Consider the following 21,068-nt stretch of genomic DNA (forward strand, 5'->3'; position numbering starts at 1 on the left):
CCGCAGCGCAGCCCCTCGGAGCCCCAACACCGCCTGCTGCTGTCACCTTGTGACACCGCAGGGAGGTCACCGAGTTCCGAGGGCTGTTCCATCCTCACAGGAGGCTGAAAGCCGCCTGGGTCCCAGCACTCCGGGGGATCCTCTCGACCCCCTGTCCCTGGCGCATTGTTTTTCTGCAGGAAAGCAGCACTTTGCCCTGTGGAGCAGCCCCCGGCGTGTTGGGACCTGGGGACTCGGACACGACGTGACGCTGCGGTTACAGTGCAGAGGGACGTGCCCAAGGGGGGATGTGGGTTTGTCTACAGTGAGCTTACCTTGAGCAAAAGAAATACAAGTTTGAGTTCAGAGCGGTTCACATGTATCAGTCAGTGGCTGCAGGGAAGTGCAGCCTGGAGACAAGTCTGAGCCAAATCACAGGCTCTAGGAGCCATCTCTTACCACTGTCTGGTGATCTCTGCAGATGGTTCGGACCGAATGGACAAAAAAACCCATAAATACCTTGAACTTTGCTCTTCTACCTCTCACCTGTGTTCATCTTCCATAGAAAGTATAAAAGATGGGAGAGACCTTCCTCTTACGATTATTTTCCTCCAGTTTCAAATGTTGAGTGACATCTCAGATAACTTAGTTTTCTAATTTTCCCTTTCAGCTTTATGGCCTGTCTGGCAAAAACCCATTTCTGAAATGCAATGCTCTAAAGTCGCATTGTGACCCATCTTCTGTGCCAAGCATTTTGAACATAAATAAATACTTGTAATTAGGCGCTGTATTTCACTGTCCTAAGAGTCCTTAAATCAGCACAGCTTTCTTCTAGTTTGAATGCAAGACAACTGCCATCTTTTTGTCTTCTCCTGATACATAACAATGGAACAGCTCATTAATCTTTTTCATCTTGAGGCAATGAAATAGATATGTATTTATATGCATTGTGTTGTCTCAGAAAGCTGGCACAACAATACACACCAGCCACAAAAAGTAGAGGTAATTTTAAATAAATGGTCATTGTAAGTTAAATGTATCTTCTCGTGATATTTAAAGCGTATATGGGTGTGAGTGCTGAGCGCAGGGAGGTGAGTGCGGGCAGTGGAGCCGCACACGTCGGACAGACACCAGATGGGGGGTGAACAGGGTCAGACTGACGCTGCAAACGCTCACGCACACACAAAACTTTCCTCTTGCAATGATGGATGGAACGAATTCCCAGCGGCTGCCCAGCGGGGTAAAGTTATTCCCGAGCAGGAGAGATTGCAGCAGTGCTGGCAGCGTTCCCGCTAAGCTCAGCCTGGCTCAGACTCTGCCTAAAGCTTGGTTTTTACTCAGATGCCCCTGCAAGAGGAGCCCTGGCCAGCCCAGAGGAAGGGGCTGCTGGGGAAGGGACTGGCTTGTCCTTTCTGTGGGGAACATGCTCTATAATATCGGGAACAGGAGACGATCTGTTGGGCCCAAAAGAAAAACATTTGAACACGTAGCTGAGTAGGAAATGTGGGAAGTGCTGCTGACACGAGTGAGTCTGATCCGTGTGTGTGAAAGCGGCAGAGCTGAGGGCTGTGCGGGGCTGTGGTCTCACAGCCACATTCTCCATAGGGGACGGACAGGATACATTTCTCAGATATGTCTTACTGGCCAGTTCCTCCCACCCCAGACATTCAAACTTGCTTAAATATTTTAATCCAATTCCACATAACTTTTTTTCAGTCGTTTCCTGTAGAAGATAATTACAGAGTGTTAGTACAGAAGTTGTACAAGTATCACATGGTGATGAAAACCTACAAGTCCAGATCCCATCATAGGCCCGTGCACACTGCCTTGGTTCGCAGAATGATTTACTTATGTCATTACTTTTTACATCCCAAATACTGAGCTATCTGCTCAGAAGTTGATTGGCCAGCTTAAGGTAGAATAATCTTTCCAGTGAATGTACCCACTCAATTAAGAGAAATTGTCTACCATTAAGGTGCAGAAATCAATATATTCAAAATTGCTATGCAGCGTCGCAATGGCATCATTTTACCGAAATTATCCATCATCTCCTAGGTGTAAAACTTCCGAAACACAAAAGTAAAGGGTGCTAACACTTCCCTTGACAACTGCACAACACTGTTAAAAAGGTGACTCCACTGCTGGAGTGTGTCGTTCTACAACCTGCCGGGGGTGAGCGGCACCGACCCCCGTGTTACTGACACAGACCGCCGGGCTACCGGCGCAAACCCCGGTTAACTGCCGGGATACGCAGTTTCCCGGTTGACATCAGATTTGGGTATTGATGGTTTCGTGGCTCTGTTGCCCATTGCTCCCGTGTAGCAGTTCCCGGAGACATCTCACTGCAGCGGCACAACCGCACCGAGCCGCCCGCAGCTGCGCGGGGCGCGCGCGGGCTGTGCGCGCCGCGAGGCGCCGGCTCCCTGCCCGCTGCCTGCCCGGCTCCCTGCCCGCTGCCTGCCCGGCTCCCTGCCCGCCGCCCCCCCGGCTCCCTGCCCGCTGCCCGCCCCGGCGCGGCCCCGAGCGCTCCCGGTCCCGCTCCCGGTCCCGCTCCCCGCGCTGGGCGCCCCCTGGCGGCAGCGGCTCCGCCCGGCGCACGCGCACGGGCACGCGGCGCCCTCTCCCGGCCCCGCCTCTCTGGCGGAGGTGACGCAGCGGCGCGCGCCATGGCGGAGGCGGCGGGCGGGCCGCGGCCCGAGGGTGAGCGGCGCCGCCGGGCGGGCGGGGCGGGCCGAGCCCGGCCCGGCGCTCCAGCTGTCGTTGTCCGTTGCAGAGTGCCCGGGGACCAGCAGCGCCCAGGCGGGCAGGGCCGCCGCCTGCCAGGGATGCCCCAACCAGAGACTCTGCGCTGCCGCTGTGTCTGTCCCGGTGTGTCCGACCCGGGCTGTCGGTCCGTCCCTGCGTGTCTGTCCGTCTCGGGGTGTCTGACCCGGTGTCTGTCCCGGTGTGTCCGTCTGTCCCGGTGTGTCCGTCTGTCCCCGTGTGTCCGTCTGTCCCCGTGTGTCCGTCTGTCCCCGTGTGTCCGTCCGTCCCGCTGTGTCCGTCCGACCCGCTGTGTCCGGCCCGGGCTGTCGGTCCGTCCCCGCGTGTCTGTCCGTCTCGGGGTGTCTGACCTGGTGTCTGTCCCGGTGTGTCCGTCTGTCCCGCTGTGTCCGTCTGTCCCGCTGTGTCCGTCTGTCCCCGTGTGTCCATCTGTCCCGCTGTGTCCGTCTGTCCCGCTGTGTCCGTCTGTCCCCGTGTGTCCGTCCGTCCCGCTGTGTCCGTCCATCCCCGTGTGTCCGTCCGTCCCGCTGTGTCCGTCTGTCCCCGTGTGTCCGTCCGTCCCGCTGTGTCCGACCCGGGGTGTCGGTCCGTCCCTGCGTGTCTCGGGGTGTCTGACCCGGTGTCTGTCCCGGTGTGTCCCTCAGCGGAGGCGGCGGCGCTGCGGGAGCGGCTGCGCGGGGTGCGGCACACGGTGCTGGTGCTGTCCGGGAAGGGCGGCGTGGGCAAGAGCACGTTCAGCGCGCTGCTGGCCAGCGGGCTGGCGGCGGACGAGGCCAAGCAGGTACGGGCGGGGCGGGAGCGGAGGGGCCCGGGGCCGGGCGGCCGCGGGCGGTGGCTGCGCTGGTCGCGTCCCCTCCGCGCTCAGGGTTTGCACCTGCGTGAGGCGCACGACAGGGTGGTTGGTTTGTTTCGCAGGTTGCTCTGTTGGACATCGACATCTGTGGGCCGTCGATCCCTAAAATGATGGGTCTGGAAGGAGAGCAGGTGAGTGAAAACTCAAAGGATTTCTTGCATTAACACTTCAGGGTTGTGTAGACTTAAAGCCTCTAAAAGCTCAGCTGATTGGGAAATGTGTGTGGCAGCGGGTAGGGAGACAAAGGTGAGATAGAGAAGTTCAGCATAATTTAGATTGTAACAGAGTTATTGGCTTTCAGGATGAGCAGCTCTGCAAAGCAGCACCTGCTGTGTATCTGCCACTTATTCATGATTATTGGAACACAAGAGGTTCCACTTAAATTTGAGAAAAAACTTCTTCTCAGTGAGGGTGACAGACACTGGCCCAGGCTGCCCAGGGGGTTGTGGAGTCTCCTTCTCTGCAGACATTCAAGACCCACCTGGACATGTTCCTGTGCGACCTCACCTGGGCGTTCCTGCTCCAGCAGGGGGATTGGACTGGATGATATTTTGAGGTCCCTTCCAATCCCAAACATACTGTGATACTATTTCAAACTTGAGTAGTGTCAGCATAATGCTATCAGCCCTAGAATATTTGATATAAATATATGGGTCAGTTTCTTGCAAAATGGTGCCACAGTATTTATTCACTTTATTAATAGAGATCTGGCCCTTCTGCGGTTTTTAATTTGGCTGATCCAGTAAATCTGTATTCCACCTATAGGCAGGATATCTATTTACCCAGTTTTTCCTTATATTCGCACTTCATGTAATGTCTGTATTTATTTCTGTATGTAACTTTCTGTATCACTTCCATTTTCAGGTTCATCAGAGTGGGTCCGGCTGGTCTCCAGTGGTGAGCGGGGTCCCTGTTTCAGAAGGGTCCTGGGATTGGGTTGGGTTGGGTTGGGCACTGTCCTCTCAGCTGAAAAACTCAGGAGGGAGGAGCTGGGGATACTTGTGTTAATTATTTTACCAATGATGTAAATATGCAGATTTTATAGAATATCTGTGTAGAATCCGGAGATAAGCTACATAGATCAGAGTGCTAAATTGCTTTTGTTAATAATACTATGTTTCTAAAATAGTTTCATTCATCTTTACTGGCTTTTCTGCTGTAGCGTGGGCAATGAATATGTGACTTGATTTCATTATGTTTGGTTCTCATGCGGCTGTGCAGCGTGTCACCTGTCCCATGGCAGACAAAAAGAATCTTACACCCAAGAAAACCTCATTAATCTTTAGAGAGCGCAGCGAGAGTTTCGCAGGGGTGTTGGCTGGCTGGAGATCTCCCCCAGGGTGGGAGCTGTTAGGAACACAGCTTGATGCTCAGAGGGGAAGCTGCTTTACCATTATACCATCTCCAGTGATTCCATAAACTACTGGAAATCTTACTACAACTAGATTTTTTCATTTCAGTCTATAGATGTAGTTGGTGAGCGTCACACAAAAATGTGTCGACGTTTTAATGCCCTTCGATAAAAAGAAGCATAAGGTTCTCTGCCTTTATTTTCTTAATGTCTCCCTACTGCCTACTGATTTTTCTATAAAATCTGGATTTGGAATGGGTCCCTTTATTCTTTCTTTACTGTTCTGTAAACTCTATTGAGTTCTACTTCTCTTTTAGTATGTGGAAGAAAACTTGGGTGTCATGTCCGTGGGGTTCTTGCTGAGCAGTCCTGATGATGCTGTCATCTGGAGAGGACCAAAAAAAAATGGTACATGTCAACTGTTTACAACAACAATTTATGTCCTCAAAAGATTTCGTATCGGAGCTTGTTTAATTAATAATGTAAATATAGTATAGTAAGATCTAGGAAAAAATGGGTGAACGGTTACTTGTTTTCTGTAGTTGAACATATTCATTTGATGAAATTAGAAGATCAAATGCTGCATTGGGTTGGTTATTTTTGTTTTATTTTAAAGCCTTGGCAAAACAATTGTTTCTGTATTTAAGCTGACAAATCAGAATCTGTACACCTAGACTATAAAATTAGAAGTAGACCTTAAAATCTAAAATATAGGGAGATATTTTTTTCTCTCTTGCACATTCTTTTATTTTAGGGTTGATCAAACAATTTCTTCGTGACGTGGACTGGGGTGAAGTTGACTACCTGATTGTAGATACGCCTCCGGGAACATCGGACGAGCACTTATCCATCGTGCAGTATCTCGGTGCCGCGCACATAGACGGTGCTGTTATCATCACTACCCCTCAGGTTTGAGAACTTTCTTTCCAGGGACAGAAGCATCGTGGCACTTAAAGCCGATCCTTGGTTTAGAGTGTTTCACTTCAGAGAAGTGACAGTGCAGGGTCAGAGGGAGTTGACTGTCTTGTGTTGTGCCTCAGTGGCTGGTTTATGAGTTAGACGGGTGTCTTGGTGCAGTTGGGATCTGAGTGTGGCACACCACCACAGAGCAGTTCACAGCAAATCTCTTGTGATCTGTGTGAAAGGAAATGCGATATGTTTCCCTTCCTTCTGCAAAACTGGGGTTCCATCATTGTGAATTTGCCATTTATTGACCAACAGCTTAATGTTCGGCAGTCAGTGCGAAGTGTTGTTTCTAAGTTGACAAGAGGGGCACTGCTGGGCAACACGTGAAGCAGCCTCTTGCCTCCAGGAGGTAACTTCGTGATGAGCATTTTTAGAAGAAAAATCAGCCCTTGGAGAGCTGACACTCAAAATACATCGAATTCAAACGTAGGGTTTGAAGCCTGTTTGGATGTGGTATTTCCATGACAGCTGAAAGAATAAAATCTAACAGAAGTGAGGTGGTGAGGTGAGAATGGAACAGAACTGAATGAGGTCAGCCATATATGCTAAAAGTCTGAGGGGATTATAAGCTATTTGAAATCTATTTTGAAAAGAGATAATGAGCCTAAACCTGGTGGTTCCTGTCCTTGCCTGCTCTATTGAGAACGCCAAAGGTCTTCCTGTAAACTAGAAATGTGAAAAAGTTACACTTAAAGAACCAAAGATAAAGATTAATATAGAGGATAAAACATAAATGTGGCTGAATCTTTACTAGAGTCAAGTCAGATTTCAAAACAGAACCCCCCATTCACAGGTAGAAGTGTTGTACCTGTTGTGCTGCTACTCAGAATTGCTGCTAGAGCACGTAATGCAGGTTTATGTTCTTGAAAATACAAAGGGAGCAGCAACAAGTCGTCATGTGCTTTCTTTAAACCAGCTCTAAGGATGTAAGTTCATGGTTCAGCATCAAAATGTAACAGTGAAAATAGCATTTTTTCCCAATATTTGTAGGAAGTGTCACTTCAGGATGTTCGGAAGGAGATCAACTTCTGCCACAAAGTGAAACTGCCCATCATAGGTGTTGTGGAAAATATGAGTGGCTTTATATGTCCCAAGTGTAAGGTGAGGCTGGCTGTATCTTACAGCAGTTTTTGTTTTGACATTGTTTGTATATAAAATATTGCTCAAAAAAATGCCCTGTTCTCTGAATTGCGATATTTTAAGTCTAATTTTCATGTTTTCCCAGAATGAATCTCAGATCTTTCCCCCAACTACTGGAGGTGCAGAGAAGATGTGCCAGAACTTAAATGTTTCTCTCCTGGGTAAAGTGCCTCTAGATCCTCAAATAGGTAAAGCTGCTATTGCATTATGTTTAAAACAAGTTTTTTTCTTCCTGTACTGATGTTACTGCTGGAAAAGCCTGACTTGACCACTGATAAATTACAATATTAAACATTTTGTCTCTTAGGTAAGTATCCACTTTTAGATAGAGCATTTTTTTGAATCAGAAGTTGCTGGCGCTCTGACATAGCATGGTGTGGAAAGAGGAGAGTGCCAGGATCATTTCCCTAGCCTGAACTTCATCTTGATTAAGATTAGTTTATGCATCTTCTCAGCTGTTTAATCATGTTTGCAGAACGTGTTTTCTCTGTGGTGTATTCACCTGGAGTGCAGACTGAACAAAAGCACAACCACTATGAAGAATAACACCTTGGAGACATTGAGCATTAACATTAGTGCCTTAACTTCACTGCTGCTGCCACCACCTAAATCCTGTGGTGGATACTGAGATGGTTTGGTTCCTTGCCCATTAGCAATTAACACTTGATTTAATGACATTGAGGAACAGGTCACTACTTCCAAAATAATGGCTGAAGGTTTCTACTAATAGTATTTCTACGTAAAACCGCAAGCTGTCATTGTGGCTGTGTTACTGACATAAGGAGTTCTTAAAGGAATAGAGGCAAATGGCTTTTTGGAAGGTGTAAGTGGTAGCAGGATAAAGAGTAGAATTTTAAAAATCATCTTTTCCCTTTGCTTCACTTGCTTGTTTTTCCCTGTCCATCAAGGGAGAAGCTGTGACAAAGGCCAGTCTTTCTTCTCTGAAGCACCTGAGTCTCCAGCTACATTGTCTTACAGGAGCATCATTCAAAGTAAGTCTGAAAATCATGGTGCAGATGGGTCCCCCAGTCCTGAGTACATCTGCGGTATATAAAGGTGCTAGAGAGAATGACGTTCTGCCACAAATCATACAAACAGTAGGTGTGCGTAGCAATCACAAACGTAACATGCAAGTACCGTGTTCACATCTTCTGGGCATCAGTTACAACAGGCTTTTAAAACAATAATGAAACTGTATTGAATAGCGGGTTTCAATGTTTGGCTTCAGTCATTAATGTTCAGAAAAGACGTGTGTGGACTTGCTCTCACACAGAAGTTCTAAGGTGCTGTTGTAATGGCACAAAAACCCACGTAAAAACTACCTGAAGAGCCAGTGAGGTGCAGTTTAAACATCCAAACAGCTGGGAAATTCCTAAAGACATTTTCACCATGATAAAGGCCCAGCTTTTGATATTTGTACCAACAGGGGACAGAGTGATGCAGCAATAACGACTTGTGCAATGGAACTATTATTTATATTACTTTCTCCCTGTCTTTGCAGGAATTCAGGAATACTGTGATCAACACCAGTTTCAAGAAGAAAAGATCATCTAATCTATGAAAGGAATAAAAATGTAGTTCTTTAATTACAGAAAAGTAATTTATGCCTTGATTTAATGGAAGGAATGTATTCTTTTTATATATTGCAAATAAATTCTTAATATAAATGTTCTTGCCTTATTTTTTTTCAGTTGTTGAAAATTCTTGTAGTTCACAGGTGGTCTCAAAGCTTCCTGGCAAACAATAGAACTGAGCCTTCTGTGTTCCGTAGGCTCAACCTGCATCTGGTGTCACGGTATTAACAAACTGAATATGAAGTTGGCATTTGAAAACATGCATATACAAGATTTTATGTAGAAAGTCGCACATAAAGTGTACATTGCTGACACTGGGGTGTTGTGTCTAATGCATCAGCTACACACACGTCATAGGCTTTGTCAGGCCTTCTGCGCTGGGGAGAGCTGTAACACCCACTCTCTCTCCTGCTGAGAAACATCATGTAAGTGTCTTTCAGTAGAAAAAACCTATATTTCGAGGGAAATTCAGTGTAGTATTGTCTCCTTTTTGTACAATTTTAAAATAAAAACCTCCTAGAGTTTAGGGAAGTTAATTATAGCACAACTGCAATATTTTATTTATTACAGGTATGAGAATAAGATATTTTAACTGTTTATACATAACCGTCTGCTTCACATAAGTAATGTGTGAATATGCTACACGGCTTTTGTTTGTTCTTCTACTCAACCCTAAAAAGTAAACCTTTGGTATCTTTAATAACTAAGTGGCCCTTTGTGATTGTGATTCTTCTTTTTATTGAGGAATCGAAGCTTTAAGAAATCAGTATTGTGTACAAGAGGCAAAGGCAGTTTGATTTCTGTTTAGTGTAGTTCTCAAATTAAACAATGAGCATCATGTTTTGATTACATTCTAATTCCCAGTTAAGATAATACAACAGTTTCAGGTTAGTTGACAGATTTATTTATTTTTTCTTAAAGAAGTGTGCTCTGTATAAACCATAAATATTGCTTTGGTGCCAATACAAACTGCTTTTTGGTGAAACTTAAGGGCTCCAAACCTTTCAGAAACTAAAGACTCAAATGCAAATGACAAAAATTCCTTACGGTTTCATGCAGGCAGGATTCTTCAAGAGTTTTACTTAAATACATTCACGTGAAGAACAATTTTCATAAATGAGTATTTTTACTGCTCCTTTTAGATTTATCTAGTGCCTGTCTTGGCCCGTTCTTCAGTGCGGTCCTGGGCCGTGCTCCTCGGCTGCCCTGCAGAGGGAACACAGGGCTGGGCTTGGGGGAGTCTCCCCAAAGTGGGGCAGAGCCGGGGGGCAGCGCAGGGTGGAGGTGGCTGGGGTGGAGGTGGCTGGGGTGGCCCTGCCAGCCCTGCCTAGGCAGAGGCTCCCAGCACCTCAGGTCTCTGAAGGTTTAACTGGGAGCTGTCGTGGCCGGATCAGCTCAGTACTTACTCTTGGGAGCATCTGCTGTGACAAAAAACCTCGAAGGTCCTCTGCTGCTGCTTTTCTGGCCCCCTAATTTGCAGTGGATGTAGCCATATAAATTAGCAGTCTGGAGGGAGATCCCAGCTATCACAAGAGCCTGTGGTCAAACATAAACGAGTATTTAGAGTTCAGCTGGGACAACTGCACTGCTATATAGACACTGCATGTGGAGAATATCTATAAGCAAGTGTGTATGTATATGTATACGTACTATTTAGATATACCTACATGATATAAGGGGGATATTTCTTCCTTGCATTAATGACTTTCAAAGAGATCCAATTATGTCAAACACAACAGTTCCTTTCTACAAAATGCCTCTTTTTAGCAAGACGCTGATACAATTTTTTTTTGTGGTTCTGTCTGTTGAAAGACTCAATTGCTTTCCTGAAAGCACTTATTCAAAAAAGGGCATAATCAACTGATTCCATAATAATTTCACTTTTTTGAAAAGCCTGATCTGTATCTGAAACTTCACATCCACGTACACAGCAATCCCGCAGGCCATCAAATGCCTTATTATGTGCAAATAAGATCCTGTGGCTTACAGCTTTACAAAGAGCATCGACAGATATGAATCAACATCCATCATTAACAGTGAAAATCATTAGATCCTTTTGTGGTACTATAGGCTTAGCAGCAGGCAGAAGCCCTGCGACTTACTAATGAAATCACTTTAAAAAATGTTTTTCTTAACTTCAGAACCAGTTTCCTGGAAGCAAACATATTTTCATTTGTGTAACTTGCCTGTTACACGCACCTGAGCAATGTGCACCCAGTGCTAATGAGGGTTCCTCCTCCAACCAGCTCTTAGTTTAGCAAACAATCTCTGGTTTTCAAAAATAAGGTGAAGCCGTGGAGAAAGACTGCGGGTTTAATTCTAACTGCTGGCTTCATTTTAACTATTGCTTGTTTAGCTGTGCCATTTGGGGCACTAGGAAACAGGCAACGATTTGCCATCAATTCATACCCATAGCTGAATTTCCTGCTTCATTTAATAAGAAAATATAATTTTGGCTGTTACTGGTTATGTAGCTGCGCATGTCCAAGACACTTTTTATGTTTTCAAACTGAATTAAGAAGTTTGTACTGAGCATGGCTAGGAACTCGGCAAAATGAAATCTGTGGCAATTGTCCAAGCACTTAAAGCTTACAGGGGAAAACATGAAGATTTCATAGACAAAAATATCTTAGCATAATGCAATATATGGGGTAAATTTCCTCTTGTATCTGGAAAAATCTGAAATGTTTTTCTCTCTTTTTTTTTTTGTACATGGCTTATAAATACAGCAATTATAAAATACATATAGTTCAATTTATCAAGGTTTTAAGCACTATGATACCAAAAGGAAACTGTACTAGTGATCTGCAATTCCTGCTTTTAAGAGCAAGTGACATTCAAGTCCCAAGGAGATGTGAAAACCTGAAACCCAGCATCACTGGTTCATTTGTTGTCTTCTGGTAGTTTCCTTTGACTGAAATAAGCTGAGGAAAAGTAAGTTGCTACAGTTGAAAAGTCTGTAATTTTGCCAGCCACTTAAGGTTCTCAAGTTAAATGAAGGAGTTGACATCCAATAACCTAGTAGAAGTCAGACTAAAAATTACTAATCCATTCCAGAGTGTGGGGCTTGACTGCAGAAAAGGCCTCTGATCTGTTGAAGTGATTTAGTGGAATTTTGTACTGCTGCAACATTTGATTCAAAGCCTATTGCAAAACTAAGGATCTGGATTTTCCTGCTACCAGTCAGCTGTATATTCTGTCAGCTGTAGGTCTTTCCGCACCCCCAGACTTACCAGCCATTTCAGCTTCAGGGAGAACAAGGTGCTAAAGAAAAACACTGTCCAGATAACCGGGCAAATAATGAGACCAAGCCAAAAGATTCGAGCTTCAGCTTCAGTTGAGGCAGCTATTGCAGGCACCTAGAAAGGAAATCATTGAAACTACTAGTGACAAAGACAAAATCCACGAAAGGCAACAAATCTAAAAGGGAGAAAGAACGGACAAAATGTCTTCTTTACCTAAATTTCATTTATGATGCATGGAACAAAAACTGAATAAGAAGTAGTTTTCTGCCTGCTGCCCTACTGTACCTGGCAGCATTTTCTTTTCAAAATGGTCTGGTCTCTGTTCACATTTAAATGAGAGAATTATTCCTTTTGTCAGTGATAGCTCCCACTAATGCTACAGATTAGTAATATTTTAAAAGCAAAATTCTGTTACACTGACAATTGCTTTTACACTTCAGAAATACTAAGTTAACTTCAACACAAGATTCAAACTTGTCCAAGGCCTCAGAGGAGTGTGGAACTGAAGCCAGTGTTACCCACAGAACCTCCATGTGAGCACTTCACTGTCCGCTGTATAGATTCCTGACACATGCCTTGTTCACTAATCAAGAGTATGGGGGAAAAGATCAGTCCAGTATCAGAAAAGCTATAGTATCTAATGTAGAAATTGCAGTGAGCTGTTGCAAGTGGTAACAAGCAAGCTTTAAAGCTCCCCCATGAGACTTAACAGTTGTTTCCAGTTCAGGTGATGGAATTCTCATAACAGTGCCCATTTCCATACATTTTCCTAAAACCTGCAGTATGTTAGCTTAATTTAAATCTTGTATGAAGCTTCTGAAACGCAAGCTTCACAAGTGGAAAATAAAACCCTGTGGACTCTTGCACTCAGAAAACTGAAAAAAATTTTAGCTCATTTTCTATGTCTCAAATGTCTTGAATTCTCTATGTAAAAATCAGACTCATCCATCCATCATGAGGCAGACAATGGTATCCAACTTGTACATACAGTTAAGTTACTCAATCTTGCCTAAGAAGCCCCTGTAAGATGCAATAATTACAAGATGATTTTAATTTTTTTCATGTACCCTCTAAACCAGTGATGTTGCAGAGGTCCAGAGAATAATGTTCCGTGCTTCATGGCCGCTCTCTCCTTGCAGAGGCCCGCAGGGCTGCTAGAGGGCACCCCACACCACACACTCAGCGTTTGTTCCCAGCTCAGTGCACAGCTGCCTGCACAGCTGGATTTGCCTGCAAGGGACGGCCCAGTGGGCAGCACTTGAGTGTCCTGCCAGGCTCCTGGCTGGGTGGGGATGGCAGCAAGTGAAAGCAAAAACCTGCCGTCTTGATTCTGGCAGTGATGCCAACTGCCGTTCTACAGCTTTTTTGTTCAGGTTGTTTGGGGGGAGCATGAGCAGGAACAGAAAACTCTGGGATCTGGGTTCAATTCCCCACCATATTCTATAACCATGACTAAAATATTGTCTTTAAAATACTGAATTAGAACTATTCAGCATTGCTTTCAACATAGATCTTTCCTGAAGAGGATTAAAGGAGTTGGACTTGATGATCCTTGTGGGTCCCTTCCAACTGGGGACATTCTATGATGATTCTGCGTTGGGTTTAACTATGGGAAGTTGTGTTTATGACAAGATTTTTTTCTCCCTAGAAAATAAAATGCAGCTACCAGAAATGTTTCATACCGATTGTCATCAGAATGAATATTCAGAGTGTTGTACCAGGTTGCGAGACCAGTTTTGTTCTGAATGCTTTCAGGATGTGACAATACAGTGTGTTTCCAACTCACCATTTGCATTATCTTCTGTAAAAGCTGGATACAAGTAACTGTTAAAAAGGTGCTCTATTTGTTACTCTATTTGACTTAGTATCAGCTCTACAGGCTTTCCTATGGATTCTGTTTGTTCTGTGCCTATTTTTATTAACATATTTACCCTTTTTGCTTCAAACACCCAGTGGCTTTTTCCATCTTCATCAATCTGGTTCCACCAACGCAAACCAACCAGGAGTCTTCCTGTCACGTTCTAGTGACAGAAACAATTATTTGAATTAATCAGTTGCATAATTCCCTTGCCAGACTAACATTACAAAAAAAGACAAGCATGTCTGAAAATCATATTCTTCTATCAGATACTAAAATTAGTTCTAAAAGCTGTGCCAGCCTGAGCACAACAGTCATTAAGGATGGATGAGTTACTAGAAGTTTAGAGGCCTGCTCTCCTCTTTTAATACAGTAATTAGCACAATAACATTGATTTAGGTAAGAAACTATAGGATGTATCTTTTCTAAGTCGGTTAGTTGGCGAAGCCCCCCCCAATAAACAAATTTCCTCAGTAAGAGAGGAGACCAGCAAACAAAAACACACGGGGGAAAAAGGGAAGATTAATTATAAGCAAGTCAGCTACATGAAATCAAGCAAACAAATTAAGCAAATATTTCTGCACCTGGATGAATACTAGAAGTTTTCAGCATACTTGAGATGCATCAAGGCTTCACTTTTCTAAAACTAAAGCCTTGTTCCCTGTGTGGAGCCCTGGGGCCTGACACAGCGCTGCAGCTTTGGGCAGCCCTTGGCATCCACCACTCAGAGCCACTGGTACTTTATTTCTTTTCTTTTTTTGTTTCTAAGGGGGAAAGCATACAAACAAATCTATCTATAGCAAGGCAATATTCTCACCATATTAGTAGCTCCCATCATCCCTAGAGAACACAGTGATAAACAGTAACTAAGATGTGTAAATGTATTATTTCAAATGGGCTAGACGTTTTATAAATCAACAGATCCCACTGTTTTTGTCAATATGTCAGTATACATATTCAATTTTTTTATTTACGTAATAGCACACAAAATACTTTCTAAAGGTAATTACTATTCAGCGTCATCTTACCTTAACTGACCAAAAGTCAAAGGATAGAAGGAGGAGAATAGTGACAAAACAGGCAACAAAGCTGTTGCTGAACCAGTCACAGAACAAGTAGGTAATAATGGCACTCACTCGGAAAAACAGGTGGAAAAAGGTGGCCAGTGGGTGCCTAGGAAAAAAATACAGAGCATTTAGGAAGTTATGGAATAAGGAGGAATGTTACCGTATTTGCTAACGATGTAGTATAATACAACTATTTCTAGTCTCAAATGGCATTTTCGTTTATAGCTGCTATTATTTAAGATCCTGAGGTGTACCTTCATTATCAAAGCAATAGTATTTTCAATAGCAGCCCTCAATCTAAAGCTAAAAGATGGAATGTGTTGTTCATGTCAAAATTTCTCAAAGACAGGACAAAATCTAGAGTCTTTCCTCCGTTTCTTTGTGCTGCATGAAGGAATCGAGTCAAGGCATAAATCAGCATTGCAAGGCGTGAATGGAGACAGATCAGATGCCTTTCAGAACTGTTTTGAAAACAAGAACAGGAACTCTGAAACTTAAAAAAAAATAGAAAAGCTGTTGGGTATAAGACAAAATGAACCTTCACATGTAATGTCTGAGAGCAAACACTTCCCTTTTACAGAGGGAGCAACATTTGGGAATCTAACAGTTCTTATGAATGAATGTTCATTAATTTCACTAGATATTTGTGCTTTCTCATCAAGCAAGATTTTATCAGCAACAAAATTAAGGGGAATTTCAGTGGAAGAAGTAACTATATGGCATGAAATGTTGGCCTGTACAGTGAGATGGGGGGCTGGAGAATGCCATAATGAGCACAGTAGAATTTTCAGGGTAATATGCCAAGTATGAAAACTTATTCCATGCAGGTGTCTGTGTGAATTAGTTTAAGGTGACAATTAACTAGAGGCTATTGCATTTAAGTAATTTTTTTCCCTTGAAGCTGAGCGAATAAAATTTGCTTATTGAATAAGGCTCTTATTTTCAAGTCAGCGATTGTCTCATTAAGCTCCTCTGCCTCTTTAAACAATTAACATTATATGGTGGCTTAGGTCATAATTAACTATTTAACTATTACATTTGTTACTCTATTATTGTGTATAATAAAATGATAGACAATATATACACAATTATTATAAAATAAATGATAATTAGATTTAAATTAGTTATTATATTTATATCTTTGTTGCAATATTCTTATTGTATAGCCATTTAACTGTTTTAGTAATTATCTATCCTATAATAGCAATATTGTACCTGTAGTACTACACACACACAACTGGGGAGCAAGAATGATGCACAGCTGTAGACTACATTTACTCCTGATCATGCCCATGCAAACCTCAAACTTTCCAAAAACTTATGACTTAAAACTAAACACGTGACATTTGTAGCGAAAGGAGCTTTTTCTGTCATAAGCAAATGAGTGGGTGGGTAGAGCAGAGGAAATACTGTGAGCTGTCAAAACCAGAGGGTGTCTTGCTACTTCAAGGCTTGATCTCGCTCAAGAAGACATGAGGGTTCATGACATCAGTGGCGTCTTGTGTCACTACATGCTAGTCATAGATCACGAGCCTCAAGTGCATCACAGTGGCCTGAGCTTTGATATCGGTGCTTAAGACGCGAAAGTAACTTTGGAGAAGTGGTGTTGCATTTTGCAAGTCAGGTGATGAATTACTGTTGGGATGCTGAATCTGTTCCAATATGAAACCTTGAACGGTATTTACTAAAAAAACTAGTTCATGAGCAAGAAGCTCATGTTTATTACTGCGCTAGACACTTTATTGAGGCTATGGAACCAGTCCTCTCGCAAGGAGACAGCTAGCTGAGCCAAAGACACCAACCTGCAGGTCCTTATCCTAGGGGAGGAATATGGAGATATCAAAACTTGCACCTCGTTCTTTGGACAACTCTCAGTCTCAGAAAGTGTCCACCTATTCATGCTTAAAAAAAAAAAATCCAAACCTAACGGAATCCAGTAAATAAACTGTTCACTTCCTCACTTCACAGAAACAAATGTGTTCTGTTAATTTACAGCCATCAGATGACATTTATAGCTTTTATCATATACAAGCAGAATTTTTCATAAGGAGATAATTCCAGACAGATAAAATTGTCTTTTAAAACCTGAAGCTAAACCATCTGCAGCATTTTTGAAATGAAAAACTTTACAGCTTTTTCTAAGTAAATGCATTTATATTGAATTCATTTGTACTTCATAATGTTTTTTTCAAACCTGATTTCCAGAAATATGGCGGCATTAAGAAATCATTGTATAAAGTAACATGATTTCGTGTACTAAGGAAAGACTGTAAAAAAACATGATAACTTTTTTTTGCATTCAAATCCAATGAAGGATAGAAGTGACTAAAACTCTGCACTGGCTCTGCTTGGCATATGTTTGCTCCCAAAAGTGTAGCAATGCACTTGCTTGGGCTTCTAGTTTTCCTGGATGTAAACATTCATATAGCGCAGAACTGGAACCCTGAGGCTGATATCGCTGACCCCCTTGGAGAAGGTTCCCATCTCAGGAGAGCCAGGGCAGCGCTTTACCTGCTGCTTTTCACACCTGTCTGGTACTTCTGAACTAACAGGCTCTCTGGCTTGAGCATCTCCTGTTCCTTGGCTGATTTGGAGAAGAAGTGATCACATGCTCCTAACTGTTCCAGACCACATGTTCTCATATTGCAACAAACTGCAAAATGGTGTGAGTTATCTTTTTCCTAACCTTCTTATGAAAGTAACCACTAATTAAACCACTATCTACATACCTTTTGGTCTTCAGGAGCACAAAACCACAACTTGTCATAGCTTACAGAAATTTTAACCAAGTCTAAGATATATGAAATTGGGATAAAGTTAAAAGGCAAATTATTGGAACATGTTGTTATGCCCCCTAACAAGACAACAAAGCTCTGCAGCACATGGGTGTGTTCCAGTATTGTTTGCACAAGATTCTTCAGAAATATAAAAACAAACTTCTGTGTGAACAATGTGAGGAGTTTCATTTCTGTATTCTAGAGCAGAAGATTTTCAGTATGAGATTATTGTCACAATGAGAACAAGAAAGAAGAACAGTCTCTAATGAAATAAGTACCTACCTGAAGCGGATCAACTAATAGTATGGTTTACTGGTACTTTGCCTGTCTATATTGTCAGGTATCATGAACCAGCAGGAACAGATCTCTAAAGTAACTGGTGCTGTAGAACCCTCACAAACACTTCAGGGTGATTTCACTTCACACTAACTCTAGTCTGGCTTCACAGACTGAATCTGTGGTTCACGTGCTCAACGCAGTCCTAAGCTGTATTTCCGAGTTCAGTTTAATCCTTTAGGCTATGTTCTCCAAGGCTGTGCCAAAATACACCCCTTCATTTAAAACATGTGCTGGTGCTGGAGCACAGAAACAAAGCCATGGTAATCTTGTTGCATGGCTGACTCATCATGTAGTTGCAAAGTCCAAAGCATTGGAAGGGCAAAATGCTCCAGCAGACACGAGTAAAACAGAGTAATTGGATTGTAAAGCAATGTGATTGCTTGTTTGCACATCTCTGGTAACAATGGTGCTAAGCTTAACTTTTTGTTTGTTTATGCCCACAAGAAATATTCATATTGTGATGGACCAGAATAAACTGGGACAAGATGGAGGGGAAGAAAACAATATAAATCAAAGCTGATTATATACATTATTGACAAGTGCATGCATATGTATAATTCTTTTTGACATAAAGCTTTTCCCTTGACGGTCTTTGACTGGAAATTCTTCAAAAGGCGCTGGAGGAACAACAGCTCTGTTACCTGGGACCTTGGTGTGGACAGAGCTGCAGATGCCTCCGCTAACGTAAAGTTAAACTGCGTAACCTGACAGATGAGATGGATCAATGGGTTTTGTTTTCTTAGGTAACAGCTATATGGATAAGATACACTATATTCCATACCTGTGGTGGGAAAACATGACGGTTCTATTGCAAATAACTTGCTGTTTCCTTCAGCCAGGTGTGTAATGCACTGCCAGAGCACTCTGCACAGCTTGTTTTGCTGAGGATGAGACCTCTCTGGCATAACAAAAATACTGTTTGGTTTTTTTTTGTGGCGGTGAGTTGTTTTTCTTTGTTTGATTTTAGTGAGGAGGAGGTTGTGGTTTTATGCTGATGGTGGTGGGCTTTTTGGTGATATGTTGGCTTTGGCAATGCAAGATTTGTTTCCAATGCCAGGAGGACGCTGAGCAGCGGGCCCGCAGCAGCCGTGTGGCTGGCAGAGCCGCGGGCCTCACCGGCTCCAGCCCGAGCTGCCTGCGCGGTGCTGAGAACCTCCCCTGTGACAAACGGGAATTCGGTGTTTAAATGGAATTCCTTGTATTTCAGCGCCTCGGAGCAGCGCAGGCTGCCCAGGCCCCGTTACCTCAGGCGGCACCGCGACGCTGAGGCCTCCGCGGCGGGGCTGGGCCCGCCCGCTCCCCGCGCCCTCACCTGATCCTGGCTTTGCGCAGCGCCAGCTCCTCCTCGCTCCCGAAGTCGAGGGACACATCCTCGGTGTCGTCCACCAGCGCCTGCGGCGGGTAGCCCGTCAGCGGGGAGGGACCGAGGGAGCCCCGCCGCCCCCCGCCCCGGCACCGTTACCTGCTTCATCCTCCGGCCCCGCAGCCCGGTTGCCAGGCGGCGGTTGCCAGGGCCCGGGAGGTGTTCCAGGGAAAAGGGTCCGGGCTGCCGCCTGCCCGGGCCGAGCCCGACAAGGGCCGCAGCAACGGCTCCCCGGGGTCGCCCCGGTCACACCAGCGGGGAGACTCGTCCCCTCCTCTGCGCGGGGTCGCTGAGTGCCCTGGGCTGCCGCCCCCGCCTCATCCCTGAGGCGCCCAGCGCGGCCGCCGGGCGGGAGGAGCCCTTGCTCGGCGTTTGCGATGTCGGCTCCGCTCGGGACCGCTGGTTGTTCGCCAGACACGCCGGCCTCGACAGGGCTTCTGGCGTCTTGCGCTGAAGATAAAGCCCCAAAGGGAAAGAGTAGCGGAGAGGAAGGTGAACGTACGTGTGCAGATACGATACACGGCTCAGGTCCCGTGTGAGGGCTCAGCGCTGGGTTGTCCGGCCGGTGTGACAGGACACTTCAGTGAGACTGAAACACTGGATGTACCGCTGGTGTACCGTTAATTTACCAATAAATTAACACCAGTTAAAGATTTCTCCTGCTTTTACTGACGCTGCAGATGGATTATGCAGCAGAGCTAAGGAAACAGGAAAGAGAAATGAGAGAAGCGAGCTGCAGGTAGGGTGAGGGTTTCACAGCAATGGCGGGAAACAGCCCCGTCAGCCAAGTGTGAGGGGGGAGCGAGGGAGAGCTGATAAACTGCAGCGTTTGTACATCTGACAAGCCACTAGCATTAAATAAGCCTGCAAAATAAAAACTTCTGTTCTAGTTTAGTTAGATGTTTGAGAAACACTTTCTGTTGAGTAAAGACAGAGGTTACTAAGTTGAACATTTCAAAGACATTAATTGGGAAGTAGCTTTCAGCAAGACCTGCTATTAGAGCAAGACAATGCCTAATGCATCAGAAAAACTGGTAGAGCTATTCTTAGTAAGACTTGTAGTGGGAGGAAGGTTCATTTTATAACTAATACCATTAATATTGTGGTAGTCATATTTTGGCCTTGGTAGTGTTAAAACAATGGTTTAGAGTGTTTTAGAAAGTACTGCAGACTTGCACTGAAAAACTGAACAGGTGGGCTGTAATGTGAAGGGATGGCTCATGATAGCCTACAATATTAAAATATTTGAGTAGGCTTTTATTCCCAAAGAAGATGTCTACTCTTTGAGAGCTATCATGAGATGCAATTATTAAACAATTATGTGCATACCTGAAGCTGACCTCTACTTCCTTTACTGTATCAACATGCACTTCTGCTTATGAGCAACATGTTAACCAAAGCAGCTTCTGACTCAGAAGCAGGTCCCGGAACGGCACTGACAAGAGCATTCTGGCACATTCTTGGCTGCCAGATTATTCATCTCAGCTACGGCATCAGCTCTTCTTTCACCTCTCAGCGCAGTTCTGCCAGCAAGTCTGGTGGTTTGAATTTAGTCATTCTGTAATCTTGCTGTCTTGCCTGATCCATTGCATTTTTGTTCTAAGGCACCAGAAAATAATCGTGTGCCACCTTCCTTATCAGATAAAACAGTCCTTGCTGCTGCGGAAGAGGTGACATTTTAGCCTGTCACAATGTTAGGTGTCTGATTTACTACTCGGGTGCTGCTAAATGATTTCACTAGAGATTAAATGTTAAAACTAAAAAAAAAAAAAAAAAAAAAGCAGAACCTGTGT

The 21,068-nt window shown here is 44.2% G+C and overlaps 2 protein-coding genes across 3 annotated transcripts; one reads left to right on the top strand and one right to left on the bottom strand.

Annotated features, from left to right (window-relative positions):
- The first annotated feature begins 2,627 nt into the window (after nt 1-2,627).
- NUBP1 (NUBP iron-sulfur cluster assembly factor 1, cytosolic) lies at nt 2,628-8,723 on the top strand. 2 transcript variants are annotated; one of them, XM_080354257.1, is made up of 11 exons: nt 2,628-2,679; nt 2,753-2,869; nt 3,387-3,523; nt 3,658-3,726; nt 4,460-4,492; nt 5,264-5,354; nt 5,701-5,855; nt 6,903-7,013; nt 7,138-7,240; nt 7,961-8,044; nt 8,554-8,723. In XM_080354257.1, exons 1-11 carry the CDS (start codon nt 2,646-2,648, stop codon nt 8,604-8,606), a joined length of 987 nt encoding a protein of 328 aa, XP_080210383.1. In that variant the 5' UTR covers nt 2,628-2,645; the 3' UTR covers nt 8,607-8,723. The 2 variants fall into 2 exon arrangements, with proteins under 2 accessions (XP_080210383.1, XP_080210384.1); XM_080354258.1 differs by lacking the exon at nt 2,628-2,679 and having other exon boundaries at nt 2,687-2,847.
- A 1,298-nt stretch (nt 8,724-10,021) lies between these two features.
- TVP23A (trans-golgi network vesicle protein 23 homolog A) lies at nt 10,022-19,383 on the bottom strand (the record flags this gene model as incomplete). Its single annotated transcript, XM_080353983.1, is given in 6 exon segments — nt 10,022-10,162; nt 11,860-11,985; nt 13,803-13,892; nt 14,758-14,902; nt 19,225-19,313; nt 19,315-19,383. Coding segments are annotated over 6 exon segments (660 nt in total).
- Nucleotides 19,384-21,068: the final 1,685 nt, after the last annotated feature.

This window comes from Nesoenas mayeri, assembly GCF_963082525.1.
Source record: "Nesoenas mayeri genome assembly, chromosome: 15".
NCBI lineage: Eukaryota > Metazoa > Chordata > Aves > Columbiformes > Columbidae > Nesoenas > Nesoenas mayeri.

Bases quoted from the DNA above. Each gene is read 5' to 3' on its own strand.
- NUBP1 (XM_080354257.1), top strand. From the start codon at position 2,646: ATGGCGGAGGCGGCGGGCGGGCCGCGGCCCGAGG. The intron at 3,727-4,459 runs GTGAGTGAAAAC...TTCCATTTTCAG, and splicing joins TGGGTCTGGAAGGAGAGCAG to GTTCATCAGAGTGGGTCCGG. The intron at 5,355-5,700 runs GTACATGTCAAC...CTTTTATTTTAG, and splicing joins GAGAGGACCAAAAAAAAATG to GGTTGATCAAACAATTTCTT.